The sequence below is a fragment of the Halichoerus grypus genome, chromosome 4, assembly GCF_964656455.1.
Source record: "Halichoerus grypus chromosome 4, mHalGry1.hap1.1, whole genome shotgun sequence".
NCBI classification, from domain to species: domain Eukaryota; kingdom Metazoa; phylum Chordata; class Mammalia; order Carnivora; family Phocidae; genus Halichoerus; species Halichoerus grypus.
Genome location: NC_135715.1, coordinates 31164408 through 31183605, shown reverse-complemented (window position 1 = coordinate 31183605; position 19198 = coordinate 31164408). Strand labels below are relative to the sequence as shown.

The following is a 19198-nucleotide window of genomic DNA, read 5'->3' as shown; positions in this document are numbered from 1 at the left end:
TTTATTAGGAATCTCCTGAGCTTTTATCATTTTAGGCTTTCTCTTGCTAACTTACATTTCTGTAAGCTAAATAAATATATTCAGTCAATATTTAAGTGCATCTGTGTACCATGCACTGTGCTAGGCATTGTTAATAAAATATTATGTGGTTGCCAGGTGGTAGACCTGTCTTAAGACACCTGGGATATGGCAATAAACAAAACCACAAAAATCCTTTTGGATTCTGGTGGAGGAGAGTCATGATGAATACATGAAGTAGATGGTTAGAAGTACAAAAATAAAGCAGAGATGAGAGATAGGGAGTGTCAGACAGGCTGCTTGCAATTTTAAATATTTGGGTCCGGCATGGCTTCACAAGGAAGCATTTGTGTGCAGCGTGGTGAATAAGTGGGCCCTACCCTCACATCGCTTCTAGTCTAGCGATGACTGCTTCTTGATGAGTACTTACCATGAGGCTAGGGATTCTGCTAAGTGCCTGTGGACATTTTCTCCTAATCTACTAAACTGGGGAGCATTGTCCCCAGTTTCATCAGAAGGAAACGGAAGTTTTTGAGAGTCAAACTGCTCAGATGAACATAGTTAGCAGGATCCAGATCTGACCTGAAGCCCATGCTCTTAAACATGGCCTTATAGCTTGTTCACTCTTGAAATGTTTATGGAGGGATTAGCCAACTTTGTAGATTGGGCGGCCTTATTTTTGGTTCTGTTGTGTCGGGCAGTAACTTGGTTGGCTCATGGAAAGTCAGTGTTAACATGAGCTTCCCCTCAAGCCTGTTCTATTTAAAAGGCTTTGGGTTGGGCCCAGTGGCCACAGAAGGCAAAGAAGCCACATGGTTACTGACTTCATCCAGTGAGATGTATTTATGTGTCAGAGAGTGGCCTCTATTGACTCTAGCAAATCATTTACTACTTGAATTCCTGGCACTGCATTTCAGTGATAGGATACTAATTTGGCTGGCCTACGTATCACTGTGTTCAAGAACACATCATAAATGCTCATACTTAGAAGGGAATGTAAAGTATGTGAAAGGTTACAGTGCCAAAGTTACTGCTTATTGTGTTTATTACAGAATAGACCATACCTTGTATTTATAGTGATTGCTTTATCGTAATAAAAAGTAAATGGCAAAGGAGTGTGTTGGAATAGAAACCTTTATGGAGGGATGTGGAAGGGAGGTCAGGGGTTCAAGAGCACTCTTGTTCTTTTGCCCTCAGTGTGCTTATGATAACATTCCACTCAAATCATCCCACTTTCAGTGGAATGGCAATTTTCAGCAGTCTGTCCTTTGCTGCATTGAGTATTAATGGTTCTTTTGTGCTTTGGCTAATTTAATTTCTGTGGTGTGTGTGTTGATCATTCTTCTAAAAAGAAGCTATTTTACAACCCTGTGTGTTATTTTTTATGGTCAGTTTTTAATAATCACCCTCCATTAACTACTTCCAAAATTAAATGTTGATTTTTATAAGGTGATTTCCTTTTACTTAGGAGATAAGCTATGATTTGAACACTTAGGCTGTACAGTTTATTCTTTTAATTTACTTTTTTGAAGTATAATATACGTATATAAAAGGATATACATTATGTGTACAATTCAAAGACTTCAGAGACAGAACACACTTGGATAGCCAGCTTCCAGATCAAAATAAAGAGAAATATCAGTGTCCCCCTCCTTTTTCTAATCCTTCCACCATCCTTCCCCACAAGGGTAACCACTCTTTTAGCATCATATCTTTGTTTTTGTACTTCCTGTGAATGAAAATGACAATCTGTACTGCTTGTGTTTGACTGCTTTTGCTTCTCGTTGCTAGACTGAGTCATATGGCTACATGCAGTTATGGATTGCTCATTCTTGTGGCCATATAATATTTCATTGTTGGTATTCCATAATTTATCCATTCTGTTGTTAAAGACATATGTGCAGCCGCCAGATTATTCTATTACGAAAGGTGCTTCCATAATCCTTCTCATATATGACTTTTGGTGAATATACGTAAGCATTTCTATTGGGTATATACCTGGGTTTGGAATTCCTGGGTTCTAGAATACACATATACTCAGCTTTTATAGTTATTACCAAATGGATTAAAAGTTAAAGTCGTTGCACCAATTTACATTTCCACAGTAGTGTGAGAACTTGTGGATTTTATTTTTGTCCTCTTTTGGGGTAGGTAGGAGGTACATGTTGTTCTAAGGTCCATTTCCCTTCATGCTTGTTTTATAGAAAGAAATGGCCGTAGCCATCCCACTGATTCTTTGAAAGTTAAGTTAAATGTTTGTGTGCTCATTCTCTCCCCTTTTTCCTTTCTGTATACAGGTCTTATATGTTAGATATGTATTTTATGTCTCTCCTATGTACACATGACATATATATATATACATTTTATCTGGAAAATATTTCACTTACAGACTTTTAAGCTAGAAAGCCACCTTAGAGGTCACCTGGTTCTGGTTTCTCCAGTCTCTGAATTAGCAACGATCTTGCTTCACTGTGTCTGATGACAGGAAGCACATTAGTTTAGGGTGACCCCTTGTTAAATAACTGATGTTGCTTCTTCAACACTGTGGTGACATCTGCCTCCTTTTAACTTCTCCCACAAATATCATGCCCTTTCACAGGTAAGGGGGGAAAACTCATGATTCTTATGACAGAGTGAAATCTCTTCAGGCAGAGATTCGTGGCCATTTTTAAAACTGTAGTTCTCAATATCTGCAGGACCTTGATCTCTGAGCGTTTTGCTCGGAGGAACTTGGATGAAAAACCCATGGATGATGGAAAAGAAAACTCCATGCAAAACTTCCCCCTGCTCTTTAAGGTTTTTGTTTTTTCTTGATTTTTGTGCCATGAAGCACACTGACCTGCCCCACTTTTGAGTGGGTTTAAACACTGTTTAAAATGAAAATACAAAAAATGCAAATAGTGAATTAAAAAAAATCAGACTGTAATAAAAAAAATGAGAAAAAGAGACTTGCTTTTTATAGAAAATGGACCATTCTATTTCATGAAATCATTGAATATGGAAAAATTCTGATGGATAATATGCAGTCTGAGGTTTTTGAATGTCCAGGTGGTATTAATATTCATAGAACGTTAGAATAGAAATGAGATTTTTCTACTTAATAATTTAAGGCTCATAGGTATTACTTAATAGGCATTTTCTTTTTTCTTTACAGGCAAGAAGAGACTGATAGGAGAGTGAAAAATGTAAGCTATATTTAAGGGAACATTATTAATGGGTTTTTACTTACATGTTCTGTAATAAGGCAGTGGGATCTAAAAATATCTGATATACTGTGAATCCTTTTTCTAATGGAATTATTGTCAGTAGCCAACCATTCAGGGGCTCAATGTATGTTTAAATAAGGTTAAACTATATATTCTCTGATGCCAGGGTATAAGAGGGGAGGTGAAATCTGGGGGGGGGTGGGGGTGGCTTCTTATATGTAAGGTGGGAAAGACAAGTGAATGTGCTTCAAGTCCTTTAGAAGAGTACATCAAACCACCAGATCAGACTTTAAAGAAAAACACTGAATGTTTAAGAACGCTGGGTAATTGCTCAATGCAGACTTAACATGCCTAACATTCTGCACGTTAGAAGAATTTCTAAAAGTGGGACAGCTTTATTTGAAAGAAAAATACAAGAGAACCCTATTAAGGAAGCTGAGAATTACTGATTTTAAGGGTTCAGTCTGTAAGTTTGTTGGAAAAATTGATTGCTTTAAAAGTTTAATTTGCTTTCTTCATAAATGTTTTCCTTTACATGTACCAGCAGAGTATACAAATCCCTGTTGGGATCTGAGCTTTTGGTCTGAGAATGTGCTCAGAGACAGAAATCTAAGAATAATTAACATTTTTAATGACCCTTCTCCTTCACATAATGTAAAAGAAACTCTACTTTTCAACTTAGATAGATATGTTATCTTCTGTCTAGAGTGCTCACCTGCATTCGGACTTGCAGTTAGTTACTAAATAGACTGATGTTGTTTTTGTGGAATTTTTCAAGGTTTTGATAACACTGTACTGGTTGGGAAGAAAAGCACAAAGTAACCCGTACTATAATGGACCCTATCTTAATTTGAAAGCCTTTGAGAATCTTTTAGGACAAGCTCTGACTAAGGTAAGGAAACCACATCTGGATGAGATGACTACTGTTCCTAACACTACCACTTTCTCCTCCTTTTCCCCACCTCCCTGTATTCCTTTCCTTCCACTTCTCCTCTTCCTTCTTCCCCTCTTCTAACAAATATGGCAGTTCCTATTATCTTTGCTTCACTCTAGATTGTGCTGGGTAGAAAGGGTTGTTATTTATTTGCTGGCTTTATATGCCCCCACCAAGGAGTGAGTGAGTCTAGGTATTTATTTCTTAATTTTAAGTAATTCAATGACCTACTCATTTACTTCCTTTCTAAGGCACTTGATATAACTTAACTCTTTCTATAGTAGAAACTCAACCTGTAGTAGAGAGTGCTTTGGATTATTACTATGTGTGGAAGTTACTCAGTTTCTCTGTCTTAATATCCTGTCATGGGTCGTTATCTCTCTAATGCCCATACTCCAATTTCCCCATGATTCTGCCATATTGCTTCTACTTCCTAGAGTGCAGTAAATGCTGTTACATGAAACGTGCTGAGGGGTTTAAATTAGAATCTTTTGTTTCAGACACATTTCTAGTCCTTTATATCTTGGAGTCTATGTTGCAGCTTTTGAATGCTTAAGGATTGTTTGAGGAGAGTCCAGTGCCAGGGCTGACCATAGTTGTATCAGATTTTCATTTATAAGATCCAAATGGGAAAATTAACTTTTTTAGGGGAATATTTATCCAGGGGAATTTGCAGTGCTCAGAAGAAAATAGGTAGCTAAAATAATATGCTATCATCTAATTAATAGTAGTTGCTCCATGGATTTTTATGATGATTAAAAGACACCGTACTGAGAAGATATTTGACATTAGTCTCTGGCACATTGTAAGGATGTAATAAATGTTAGTTACCATGATTGGAAGATAGAAATTTTAGGTTAGGATGAAAATGAGCACCTTGCCTCACATCTGCTCTGATCTTCAAATACTTTTGCCTGAGCCCAGCCACATCCATCATAGAAAGATGAGATTATAGAGCTTAGAAGGTTAAGGTATTCCTTCTTGATTTTTATTGTTTTTGAATTGTAGAGAGTTGATGGTACTTCACTCAAATTTCTTGAAAGAGTTAATTCAGGTTATAGAGTTATCCCATACAAGCGTTGTTCTAGATGTTGGGAGAACACTCACAAAAGGCCCATCCTCCTAGAGCACCACTGTCTGATGGAGACCAATGAACAGATTGGTCACTGCAGTGGGAGAGGATAAGGCTGTGACGGATGAATGGGCAGGTGGCTTGGGACATGAGCAGAACCTCGCCTTACAGTTATGTCAGCTAAGAAGACTTCTAGTTAAAAATAATACGGGACTTTGGCTCCTGTATTAGTGCTCTCTTAACAGCCTTTGGTTCTTTTTATGGCAGTCTGACTCAAGTTGAATAATCCTAGTACAGCGTTTGTGCTGGGGAATGCTTTATTCAAAGCTGTTTCCTGTCCTCAGTGTCAAAAGCAGAGTAGGTAAAACATTTTGATAGATAAAACTACAGCTGTTTCCATTCCATTATTATGGTACGGGGATGGCTGTAAGAAGGGTGTAAATATATATGATCACTGTTTTGCATCTGTTCTATTAACAGTCACTGTGTTCAAGTGTTTCACACTGATATAGATAATGCTTAATGGCCAATCCATAGTGTCGATTAAAAAACACATTTGGTAAGCTGTTGTACCTGAGTCATCATATGAACTGGAGGTGACTCATTTTAGGTGACCAGTCAGAGGGATCCTCATAAAAACCAGGTACCAGGGCCAGACTCGGGTTCTTTTATCACTGAAGTGGCCCAACATCAATAACTTGAACATTTTATAAGGTCAAAAATCATCTCACTCTGTGTCAAGGACTCTGAGCTTCAACAAGTACATATCTAAGAAAACTGATGGATCTAAAGGTTTACTTAAAATTTTTAAAATTTTTTTCTATTTTGAGAAGTATTTTGGCAGTATCAGCACTAGGCCCAGCTTCCCCATCTCCTTGGAAACGAGGTACAAGGTGTAGGTGCTTACGTTTTCACAGCAGGATGTTAACTCTAACACCGGGGTGTCTGGCATCTGATGTATATGAAATCTCACATAAATCCACTAGATCTTATGGGTGCTTCATATATTGGTCAGAGGGTTGAACCAAGAATCGACAGATCCAGTCTCAGCCAAAAGCATGCCCAGGACAGTTGTTAATTTGCATTTTGCACATTCTTTTTTCAACTTTATCCATATGTTGAAAATGTTCATAATTGAAAATTGAAAGAATCATACAACAAATACCCAGATATGTGCCACCTGACTCAATTATTAAAATCTTCCCATACTGGCTTTACATGTCTATCCATTCATCTGTTTTTACTTAACCATTTCAAGGTAAATTACAGATCTCTCACCTCTAAAAACTCAGCATGCATCTCTTAGGAGTAAAAATATTCTTCCATATAGCTACAATGTCTATTATACTGAAGGAAATTAATAAATGTTCCCTACCCCCAAATAACAAGTCCGTATTCAAAATTTCCCAGCTGTCTCCCAACTTTCTTTCATGGCTTATTTCATCTGAATTCTGATTTAATCGAGATTCACATATTACATCTGGGTGTTAGGAATTCCTACATTCTTCAAACTGTCTCTGTAGTTTGCTCATCTGCAGCTAGAATATCTGATTTGTACACTAATGACAAAATCACCTTCACTGTAGGAAAAAGTCACTAGGTATTCTTTGATTACTATATATTGGGACTATGCTAAGGACTTTATAATTTTATTGATACTCTCACTGTAAAAAGTCCAGTTTTATTTTGCTATTAACATTTTCATAGAGAAATGTTATTCAAAATAATGCTTATATATATACATATATATATGTATATCTATCTATCTATATTTTTTAAGATTTTACTTTTAAATAATCTCTGCACCCAACATGGGGCTTGAACTCACAACCCTAAGATCAAGAGTCACATACTCTGCTGACTGAGCCAGCCAGGCACCCCCAAAATTATGCTTTTAAATTAAGTTCTATATAATTTACAAACCTATGGCTAATCACGTTTGTCATCTGTTTATGTATCTCTTACATGAGCCAAACAAATACAGGGAAATTAAATTTTGAATGCCCACGAGCAAGTCTGCTTTTCTTGGCAGATCTAGGCTTTTCATAATCAATGAAAATGAGTGAATTCTGTGGTGTATGCCTGCTGCCCTTGCCCTTCTTTCTGTTTTTAAAAGTTTTTTGTTAAGAATCCATAACACTTACAGTGACTTTATTATAAACCCTCCAAATATTTCCTGGAGGTAGGCTGACTATAATCTTATTAACTTACGTCCTTTTGGATATCGAAATTAAGGTTGGCTTTTTGCTTTGACTCCTTCATATTTATTGCCAGATAACTGTAAGTAATCATTGATTTTAGCACTTGAATGTATTATTGGCTTTTCTTCTATTAAAATGTTCCCCCATTATTTTTAAATAAACTATATACTCTTTTATTAAATAATATTGAATACCTTATTTTTTAAAAAATACCTCCTTATTGTTACATAGGTGCCAAGTATCGTGGGAAAACATTTACAGATTTATACTCTGATTTTTGCCAGATTCTCTTTTTACGTTTCACAGAGAAATCTCATTGCCTCGCCTATCACATATAGCACAACTTGAGCTCTGTGTTAAACAAGTAATGACTGATTATATTTTTGGAAGTTTATGGTAACTTCTTAAAAACTTTTCCTTTAGGCTCTTGAAGACTCCAGCTGTCTGAAAAGGAGTGGCAGGGACAGTGGTTACGGTGATCTCTGGTGTGCTGAACGTGGAGAATTTCCTACTTCTTCGGGCAACCACAAGCGAGAAGATTCCTTCGAAAGCTTGGACTCTTTGGGGTCTAGGTCATTCACAAGCTGCTGCTGCGATAATACGTTGAGAGGCGGACGTGAGGGTGAGTTGCATTTTTGACTGTCAGTTTATTTTTTATTTATTTGTATGTTAAGAGAAAGTTGGGAATGGTAGAGAGGAGAAAAATGGAGCAAAAACTATTGGGGCAAAAATTTTACAAAGATGTGGATTTTTCATAGAGACTAGAATATTGGGGGTTTCTTTTTCCTTTACTTTCTCTTTTTCTTTTTCTTTTCCTTTTTCTTTCTCATTCCTTCCTCACTGTATCACCACTAGAATGGTAATAGTTTCACTTTTTTTTTTTTATCCTTCCATGTTTAGAGGAGAGCGGGGAGACCATTAACTGTGACCTGTTCAATCAGTGATAATCTATCCTAATTCTCTTCTCTCCAGATTCAAGTTTAATAATCTGTGCTCTGAGGCCTATTCACTGATATATCTACACATAAAAAAAGAAAGATTCTATAAAAGTCTGTTCTAGTTCCTGAATAATCTTTTCCCCAAAAGATAAAAAATTTCTCTTAAGGAAAAGCAAGAAAAATATTTCTATAATTCTCTCCCCAAAAATGATTGACACCTATCATGATAGAATATTAGGCTAAACTTTGATGATTCAAATAGCCATACCAGCATGGTGTTAGAAAACCTCTTTTGCTTCTATTAGTCCAGAGCAAATCCAGGACAGAGTGAGGAAAGAACAGGTAAATGAAAGTTACCCTGTTATGAGAGGACCCTTCTTTCAAAATCCTAATATTATGGTCAAATCGGTTATTTAAATGCATGTCTTCTTCCAATGGCTATTGGGTGATGGCAGAAATTTCTGACTATATACTTCTAACAATTCAAATTTGGATAGACTGAAACCACCAGTAAATTTCTGTGCTTCTACCATCAACATGAAAACATTAAGAGTTCTGGTCATGAATTTGTGCTAGATTGTTAGGGATTTTACTTTGCTGGTGTTATGGATAATTACTTTTAAATTTTTACTAGTTTTTCTTAAGGTTCTTATTATAAAACGTTTAAAACCTCAGCAAAATTGAAAGAAATTTACAGTGAAGACCCATGTTCCCACCACCTAGTTCTACCATGACGTTGTACTGTGCTTGCTTTACGACATATTTACCCCTTTCTCTATACATTAATTTTACATCTTGTTTTTCCGAGGTACCTCAGAGTACATTACACTTGTCCTAAATACTCAGCATACGGTGATCAACAGTCTTGATTGTTGTCCTGATGTAAATTTACATAAAAGCAATGTACAATGGATTTGGTTTTGAGAAAGTTAATCAACAAATTAAGTATAACCAACCCCCAAATTCTTAGGTTTTTGAGTAGTAGTGACAGTTGAAATAAAAAAGAAAAGTGAATAGCTATCTAAGAGTTAACCTTTTATATTTACTGCTGCATTTGTTGGTTGTCTGCTCTCGAGTGTGACATTTTCATAGCCCAGATGACCAGTACAGATTCAAGGAAATAAATCTGAGTTTATAATTCATCTGAGTGATTAAAGCTGTAAAAGCAGAGGCTGAAATTCCCAATGCACTATATTGCTTTGTCCTGACTGGATAACCTAAAACATGCAATGTTTAAATTTATATCCCACCATCAGAGAATAACAGGGACAAAGACTGAAGGCTTGTGGAAATAGGCAGACTTCCGGCGCTTCCCGTACGGTGGCCCGTGGTGTGAAATGAAAGTCCTCTCCTCAGATACTTGCTGGAGTGGATGCCTGGTACATGTGACAGAAAGCAGAAGGCCACTGTCACATATCTGCTTCCCGATAGTGGGGAAGGAGCTGCAGAGCTAGTTTGAAGAGGGCGGAAGTGAAGACTTAGTCCTTACGACTGAGGAAGAGAAGAAAAGCCCATGGGCTGTCCAGATGATCAAACTTTTGTAATCAGTGTGATGAAATTCTGCTACCTACTGGGTTGTAATTCCAAACTGATCACCACCATTAGGATAATATTTTTAGGTTAACAGCATTGCAAAGTCAAGTTCCATGGTTTTATATAAAACCCCTGACCCTATCAAGAGTATCTGCCTACTCTGTAGAGAACTCCACTGGACTCAAAAATAAAAATAATTTAAGTTTAAAAAATTCCAACGTAGAACAATCTCCCTGTGTGTTTAAAATTTCACAGGTACACATTTTGGCAAGAATCTTTAAGACCTTTCTTATTTGCAAAAAAAATGTCATATTTAAGAGGTGGTAAAAATGAAGCACCAGATTATTGACTATTAACCCTCCTGGTCATAGCGGCCGCTTCCTCCCTTTCTGCCTTTTCTCCCTTATCCTGTTCCAGTCTGCTGGTCTCACAGGGGTGTGTTCAGACGCTTCCTGTAGGCTGTTCTCAGTGTTATTGACTGTGGATTTCTGGCGAGCAGGAGGGAGGAGACCAGACCGCCTCCAATGCAGGTTAACCCTACAGGTGTTCTGGGTGCCGAAGGCTGCCGCTCAGGTCCTCAGGTACAGAGCACGGCCATGCTCCCAGAGAGCGCAGGTGGGAAGCAAGCAACACTTGCAAGCTTTCTTTACAGATACACAGAGGCAGGAAGAAAAGAAGGTCAGAGAAGGGAGACAACTTAGCTTGGATCTGTAGTAGTATTTTGTAGTCTCTTTTCTTCCTGTGTCTTTAAAAAGAACAGACTTATTATTTTATGAAAACAGATCAGTATTTGTATCTATCTGACCTTGAGGTGTATCAAAGTGCATTCTTTTGAATTTGTATTTGAATGATTTGGGATGAAACACAAGGTTCCCAGTATTTCCACGGCCACCCTCAGAAAAAGCCTTGAGTTGTGTGTGTTCATTTAGGAATGAGAGTTGATATTCCTTTGGACCAAATGATTTCTGAAGTCCCAACCTCCTCTCTGATGTGTGACTCTTGCTTGTAGGGCTCTCCCAAGGATCTGGCCAACCCGTTTGTGATACTGTGCTTTCTGCTACTCTTTCCATGTTCTCCCTTATCTCTTGCCTCACAGAAATTTGAGACAATGGCGTGCTTTATTTTAAATTACAGACTTTCCCTTGAGTGACTCTTTGATTGCCCACTCTTTTTGGTGTCTTTGACTCGATCGCTGCATTTTACTCATATGTGTTCCATCAGTGCATTTTATGTAAAGTCACAGGGGCAAGAAAGATTGGGAAGAAAAGGAATTCAGTGGTTAATGGGGACTTTATTTGCTTAGAATGTACAACAGTAAAAGAATGTAGCGCATGCGCCTCCAGTATGCAAAGCAAGTTCCTCCTAATGGATCTTATCACAACTTCATGACAAATTTCTAAAAATATTCCCCAGAGTTAGCAGAAGAGCCCTGGGTTTCCAAGGGAAAGACAAAGCAGGCATGCTGTGTGGGTTCAGTTAGACAAATGATCTGGAGAGTAAAGCAAATTCTCTTGCTTTTTTTATAGGTTGTGAAAGTGACACAGATTCTGAATTTACATCCAAAATGCAGGATTATAATAAAGATGATATGTCCTATCGAAGGATTTCGGCCATTGAACCAAAATCTGCTTTACCGTTCAATCGTTTTTTGCCCAATAAAAGTAGACAGCCATCCTATGTGCCGGCGCCGTTGCGGAAGAAAAAGCCTGACAAAAATGAGGATAACAGAAGAAGTTGGGCCAGCCCGGTCTATCCAGAAGCAGATGGAACATTTCCAAGGTACTGGGATGCGAGCTGATGATGGAGTTTTAAAATTCAGTATGCTTTGTGAATTTGCTGGGATTTTAAATATGGGAAAAGGAATGGTTCTTAAAATGTATTTCATAGATAATAAATTTCACTAATGAAAATATTTTTTTTTTTACCTATATCTTTAGTCATGCATATCCTGACGATATTTCTTCCATTTTAGAGTGTCAGCCTAGGATATGCCGGTTCTTTTTTTAGATGCATGCCTTTCGCCTATTGACATCTTTCAGCTTATTGGATGACTTCTGTTGTTCATTGTGGAGCTGTTATTTTCTTCCATTTTTTTTTCCCGTCTTGAGTGATCTCAGTGGACACACAGAGAATCCTAGAATTTCACATCAAATTAGCAGAGCAGAGTGGGATTTGTCAAATTCAGCTTGCTGTCAGAAGGAGGTGTATGGTTCTGAAAGTGGTTCGGACTCCGAGGATGAACGAAGGTTGCCTGATATAGTTTTGGATGACTTAGCCAACCGTAGATTCCAAGTGAAAAAGAGGCCCGAGTGTTTCATCTCGAAAACCACCTCTCGTAGCTCTTGCTCACAAAGGTTTCCTCCTGCTGACCCATTAGCCACTGGGCTGTATGAATTGACGAGGTCAGAAAAATTCTCCTAGATCAGAATGTCTGTGATGTTGATTTTAATACTTAACACCCCAGATTGTTTGCAGTTTGTCTCTTTTTAACACATCTTATAACTACCTTTGGCCCTTGTGTATCAAGCTATTCTCTAATTAAAATGAGATGCTGTTATAATGCCTTAACTTTGTTCTAGGAACTATAATGATGAGAGTGGCAACTAATTTGTCTCATCCAGTGGTATAAACTCTGTGAGCCAGAGAGCATGCCTTTTTGTTCTGTGTCACAAATTGTCATTCAGTATCTTAACTGGTTGGATGTTTTGAACAGTAACGAGAGGAGGACTTGGGGCACAAATGTGGAGAACTGGCCAAGAGTACAAGAAACTTCAAACTCCTCTTGTTACTTGGAAGAGGAAGAAGAAAAGACAAGTATGCCCAACACTGTAAAGGATGATCTATACGTGCGAAAGCTAAGTCCAATCATGCCAAACCCAGGGAATGCTTTTGATCAGTTTCTTCCCAAATGTTGGATCCCAGAAGATGTGAACTGGAAAAGAATAAAAAGGGAAACTTACAAACCATGGTATAAAGAATTTCAGGGATTCAGGTTTGTCTCTGTGCATGTTTCTGTTGTCCTAGTGTTCATTCGGCACTCTGGCTAGGTGCATTCCGTGTGTGCTTCTTATGAGAGAGAAAGAGAAATTTTCTCTTCAATACCTATAGAACCTCTATAACTGCAAAAAATAATGCTGCTTAAATTTAAACCTTAGGATCTGGATCTTAGGAAGCCTTCTGCATGACAGGATTTTCAGTGGTTGTAGTTTTCTCCAACTTTCTCCTTCCCTCCCTCCTTTCTCTGCATTGCTCTACAGTAGGAGGACTTCAGATTCGGAGGATGAGGATTTGGGCTCTGACAGAAGCTCCTCCATTTTTAGTAGAATCCAAAAAGCAAAGCATAGGCTAGACAGCAACTGCCAAAGACGTTCACTCCTGCTGGAATTGGCTCCCAAAGGGGCCAGGAACTCCCGGGACACGCAAGCAGCCAGGAGAAGCCGCGGTGCCGCGGATGAGCCCAGGTGTACCTGTGTGCATGAGCCTGCCCGCTTTGAGTCTGGCTGGGGACACCCGGGCCAGCGGCTGCTGCTCTGTTAATCTCTGACCATGATGCGCTGGATCTTGAAACCTCGTTCATAATATTTAGCGCAAAAGCCTACTGTATAACGTATTGCTTTCTGTGGGAGCAGATAAGCTTGGAAGTCTATAAAATTAAATATTTGTCAGTGCAATGATGTACAAGATAGTACACAGTTACATGGGGGCAGAGTCAGGTCTTTGGGAAAACTATTTCTAAAAAGCTTTTGCAAAAGTTGACCTTAATTTAGGGTTGTGTTCTGTGCGGAGATGTGGAGAAAGGAAATAACTTTTATTTATTTATTTTTAAAGATTTTATTTATTTATTTGACAGAGAGAGACACAGCGAGAGAGGGAACACAAGCAGGGGGAGTGGGAGAGGGAGAAGCAGGCTGCCCGCCGAGCAGGGAGCCTGATGCGGGGCTCGATCCCAGGACCCTGGGAGACCTGAGCTGAAGGCAGGCGCTTAACGACTGAGCCACTCAGGTGCCCAGGAAATAACTTCTAGATAAACACCAGGGCATGCAAGTCTGGTGGGAAAAGGCAAAGAAAAGATTCATCAGGGTCTTTTTGAAAGCTTCACAGCATTTTATTTTATTTTTTTAAATTCTGCTGACTACCTGATTGCATAAAGTGCTTGATGACCAACTCTCCAGTCTCTGCAAGATCATTGCTGCTTCTCTGGGATGGGGACTACATCACCGTGGCTAACAGAATAAGGAAAGGGTGAAAGCAAGTGTGTGTACGACAGGGAGGGAGGTGTGCTCTGTCTACGTTCTAGCCCCATCAGTTGGCCTGGATGGTGCCCACCTTTCTTGAGAAGTACATTCTGCCTTTGCTTCTTTAAATGGTATCCAAGAAGGTCACGGGTGATGACATTAAAGGCTAGGCTTTCTTCCAAGCAAGAATCTCTCCCATGGTTCCCTAAAATAATTCACCCATGGTAACGGGCTAGTTGATCTGCTGCCTAATTACCTTTTCTACCTAAACTTAATAAGATTCTCCCTTCCTTTTTCTTTTCTGTGCTTCAGTCAGTTTTTATTACTTCAGGCACTCCAAACATACTCTGATGACATCTTGTCTTCTGAAACAAATATCAAAATTGATCCCACTGCCGGCCCAAGGCTCATAACACGCAGAAAGAATGTCTCTTCTGCACCAGGGTGTAAAAGAGATGACCTTGAGATGTCAACCCTAGATCCTGACTTAGAAAATGATGATTTCTTTGTCAGAAAGACTGGGGCTTTCCATGCAAATCCATATGTTCTCCGGGCTTTTGAAGACTTTAGAAGGTTTTCTGAGCAAGATGATCCTGTAGAGCGAGATATAATTCTGCAGTGTAGAGAAGGTGAACTTGTACTTCCAGATCTAGAAAAAGATGATATGATTGTTCGCCGAATTCCAGCGCCGAAGAAAGAGGTGCCTCTCTCAGGGGCCCCGGATAGATACCAACCAGTCCCTTTCCCTGAACCCTGGACTCTTCCTCCAGAAATTCAAGCAAAATTTCTCTGTGTACTTGAAAGGACACGCCCACCCAAAGAAAAAAGAAAAAGCTGTAGAGTATTAGTGCCTTCCTACAGGCAGAAGAAAGATGACATGTTGACTCGCAAGATCCAGTCTTGGCAGCTGGGGACGACTGTGCCTCCTGTCAGTTTCACCCCTGGTCCCTGCAGTGAGGCGGACCTCCGGAAGTGGGAGGCCATCCGGGAGGCCAGCAGACTTAGGCACAAGAAACGGCTGATGGTCGAGAGGTCAGAGTGTGTTTCTGCAAGGATTTTGCTTGTCATGGATGGTCTTGTATAACTTTTCTTGTGTGAGAAAGTGGCATTGTATCGCCCAACTCTGCATGTCACGAGCCATTTTGAAGCATCCTGTAAAAATGTATATTGTTGTGAGAAGCCTGTTGTGATTTCTTGGAAAAAAGTGCAATTCCATATTTGCACGTCTCTAAACTATTTGAGGCCTGTTTAAAAAGGTGTAAACACAAACCTTGCCTTTGGCCTCAAGGAAGACTATGGTACTATCTGCAACATGACGTTTCCTGAAAATGTTTACCAGTTACGTTTACAGACTTTATATTCTCATGTCCAGGCTTTTCTGAACCAGTCTGGTTGTAGTTTGGTTTTCTGTGTTTCCCATATTTTGGAGTATAGGATTTATGTGTAAACATTTCCCTTAAAATATGGCATTGCAAATTTCATTTAACTTAATTATGATTTTTGTTTTTGACCTAGGTTTCCTGGACTATCAATATGTGACTTTTTAAATTTATAGTTTAAAATTCAGTGCAAACTTTATTAAAATGCATGAATGTTATTTGCTGTCAGCTAAATTTTACTTGTATGTAATTATGGCCATTTTGATAATAATGTGTCTGCATTTATGTGTTATGCAACTTGCCATTTTGATGTTCAGCTTGTTAAACTTTGGGATGGACAAATACGAGGTTGATTAAAATCAGTAGATCCAAATCTAACTTTTATTCCTGGCAACAGGAAGCTTTTTGTTATGGATTTGTTGGTTCAAGGTAAATTAGGAAACTCTTTATCTCGCTTAATTTGATTCCTTGAGATATGAGATCAATTAGAAATTGAGACATTATCAAGAATGTGATAAAACCTTTTGAGATTTGTCCATCTCTAGTTAGAATCTTAAAGATATTGAACATTTAGAAAGTAACACAACTGAAAAGTGACTTTTAATTTTTGGTTTTCTGATTTCTTAGACTCTTTCAAAAGATTTATGGTGAGAATGGGTAAGTTTTTTAGTTCACAGTGGAAAAAAATCTCTGCATATTGTTTGTCCTTCGTGTAATATGTCACTGCACTTCTAACCTGGCATGTCACTAAATGGGGATGCTGTGTGCTGTGCATGTAATTTTTAAAAATGGGAAATTTTTTCTTAATTTTGCAACCTAATGGTAATATTTCTGTTTCCGAGTGCGCAGTGCATGAAGTGCTATATGACTGCAGTAGATTTTGTTTTTACTAGAAGTTTAAAATTCAGGTCTTTCCCCCCCCCCTTTTTTTTTTTTTTAACTTAAGGAGTTGATTAAAAGTAACACAATTATTTGCCTAAGATTAGGTATATTTAATTTAGTATTTGATTGCTACATAGACTAACATTTTCACTTCTGGATGTTGAAGCCCAAATAAAGTTATTTTAGAAAATTTTAGAAAATCTATGATGGAAAAGGAATACTAACATTCACTTTGAAGTTGGAATTCATACAGTTGGTATTATCTATATACTCCTAGTTTATGGGGAGCTTGCTTGCTTTATTTATTTATTTATTTATTTATTTTAAATATTTTATTTATTTATTTGACAGAGAGAGAGAAAGAGACAGCGAGAGCAGGAACACAAGCAGGGGGAGTGGGAGGAGGAGAAGCAGGCTTCCCGCTGAGCAAGGAGCCTGATGCAGGGCTCGATCCCAGGACCCTGGGATCATGACCTGAGCTGAAGGCAGACGCTCAACTGACTGAGCCACCCAGGCATCCCTATGGGGAGCTTTATTAGTTAGGATGAGGGATGATATTAGTCTTCCCTTAGTAGAATTTGGAAACATTTTCATGATTCCTGATTAGGGTAAAAAGTTATAATATGGCTATGTCACAAAGCCAAAATCAGCTTCCCCAAACTGCAAAAATTAAAATCTTTTAAAATTTTCTGGAAATGTTTCCCATTTCTAGAGTAATGGAGAGTTAAAAGCAAATGCTACCATACTTTTACTTTTTACTGCACACTGTAGAATCATTCATTCTTAGTGCAGAATAACCAGGTGGCTACATCTTAGTATTTACCATCAGACTTTCTGTGACTTTGTGAATCTAACTTCTAATAGTTTTTGAACAAGAAGAAAATTTAAGTATGTCAAATATTTTAATCTGCCTAAGCCTTAGTAACTACGGATCTTCCCCCACTGGGATTTATGTCATCTCTAAGAATTTTTAGTTTTGATAGCATTGGATAATTTTTAAAGTGTAGAAACCTTGGAACTTACTAAAATTATTATTTGAAGCAATATAACCATTCTAGGTGTCAAAATTGTAACTGAGTCAAGGGCAACTAATTGCAAGTACTTCTCAGCCACTGATTTAAAAAATCAGACTACCAGCATCCTTTCAGTGTGCCGTGCAAAGACACATTATTCCCTATCCAGCTCCTCAAGGGCTTAAAGCTTTCTCATTTGTGAGGGTGAATGAGGCACTTGTCAGCAGACGCTTAAGCATCTGCTCATCTCAGTTCATCACGGGAAAGCTAATTTAATGGATGAAAAATCTCTGCTGCTTTGAGCATTTTGAATGAAAACTTTCAGAATTTTCATCGCTAATAAGGCTTGATAATAGAAGCAGTTTGTTTTTCTTAAAGAGGATACAAGTACATGGAGTACAGGTACTGGATGAGAATGTGAACACATACAGCTATTTCAGTGATCCCCTGTGTTTCTCTGTAGGGATGCCCTGTATGACTGGGCTAAGAAGAGAGAAGAGAAACCCAAATGCCAAGTTCAGAAAGCGAGGGATTTTTCTGGCTCTAGCTAGCAGCAGCAAATACCTTCTGTAGACTATTTCCAGACTGTTGCTTGCGTGGTACACTGTTTATTTTAAAGTTTGTCCCCCTTGCAGTGTAGTGCCAAGGTAACACAAATATAGCAAGGTTATCTGTAAAATGAGACTGATGAATAATGCATGACTTGTCAGATAAAGGAAAGTAAAGCAAATATGTCTTCAGAAAACTAAAGTGTGTTTCATACCACTTGTCATCAAAACCTTTTATATGGGATTTTTTTTCTGTGTTCTATCAGTTACCAATGGTTTTCTTAAACTGCTTTGCTGCAATGAAAACAAAAAATTGGATTGAGTATAGGCATTTCATCTAGAACTTATTTCCTGTTTCTAGACATGTTCATATGACAGGAAACAAGTGATATTTCTTAATGATATTTCTTGGACATAATGTCCATTTTTAAACTTAGAATACTTACCTGGAAAATCTTTATTGCTAACATCCTGTGGTTGAAAAATGACTGCCTATAACAAGAATGCTTTCCTTTTGGTTAAGGACCAGGTGAAAGAGAAATGCATATTACCTCTTAAAGACTTAGCTTGTTCATTTTGGGCTTGCTTTTTGTTGGCATTTAACATCTGTCACTCTGTTTATTTTTAATATGCTTTCTATGTGGCATTTTGTCACGCGTGCTTTTGTGTTGCATGGATTTGTCTGTATGGTTCCATGACATTTGAAAATATGGTTATGATGCCTCTCGGCAGAAGCTGTGAATGACAAAGTTGTTGTAAGGGTATGTAGTTATAATTTGTAATAGGACTAAGCCATTTAGTCTACTGCCAGGATCAACAGGAAATGAAAACTGATTGAAGGTGAAATTTTAATCAAAGACAACTAAGAGATGTACATTTCATGTATGGGTTATGGCCAAAAGATTCTGTAGAACTATAAGGACACCTAAGACAACAAAGAGGAAGGGCAAATAAAGTGGATGTGAGTGTCTGGGGATTTTGTCCCTAGGGAACATTCAGCAATGTCCGTAGGCATTTCTGATTATTACACTGGGTGGGTTGGGGATGGGGGTTTTCTACTAGCCGTCTGGTGCTTTTATATCCTGGGATGCTGCTAAATTGTCCTGCGAGACACAGGACAGCCTCCTACAATAAATAAATAATTTTATAGCCCCAAAATATCAATAGTGCTGCTATAGGGAAAATGCAATTTAGACTGTAAACCTATAAATGAAAAGTTTCTTATGTTACATTATCATC

General features: G+C 38.2%; 1 protein-coding gene across 15 annotated transcripts in view; it reads left to right on the top strand.

Moving 5' to 3' along the window:
* LMO7 (LIM domain 7) overlaps positions 1-19198 on the top strand; it is a 200641-nt gene that overhangs the window by 138395 nt on the left and 43048 nt on the right. For 10 of the 15 annotated variants that reach the window (XM_078070242.1, XM_078070243.1, XM_078070244.1 and 7 more), the window contains 7 exons: positions 3173-3203; positions 4003-4116; positions 7855-8053; positions 11429-11681; positions 12616-12894; positions 14450-15169; positions 16144-16173. In XM_078070242.1, the coding sequence (XP_077926368.1) occupies positions 3173-3203; positions 4003-4116; positions 7855-8053; positions 11429-11681; positions 12616-12894; positions 14450-15169; positions 16144-16173 (1626 nt within the window). The remainder of the gene's footprint in view (positions 1-3172; positions 3204-4002; positions 4117-7854; positions 8054-11428; positions 11682-12615; positions 12895-14449; positions 15170-16143; positions 16174-19198) is intronic. The other 5 variants (XM_036079715.2, XM_036079714.2, XM_036079716.2 and 2 more) reach the window with 3 other exon arrangements.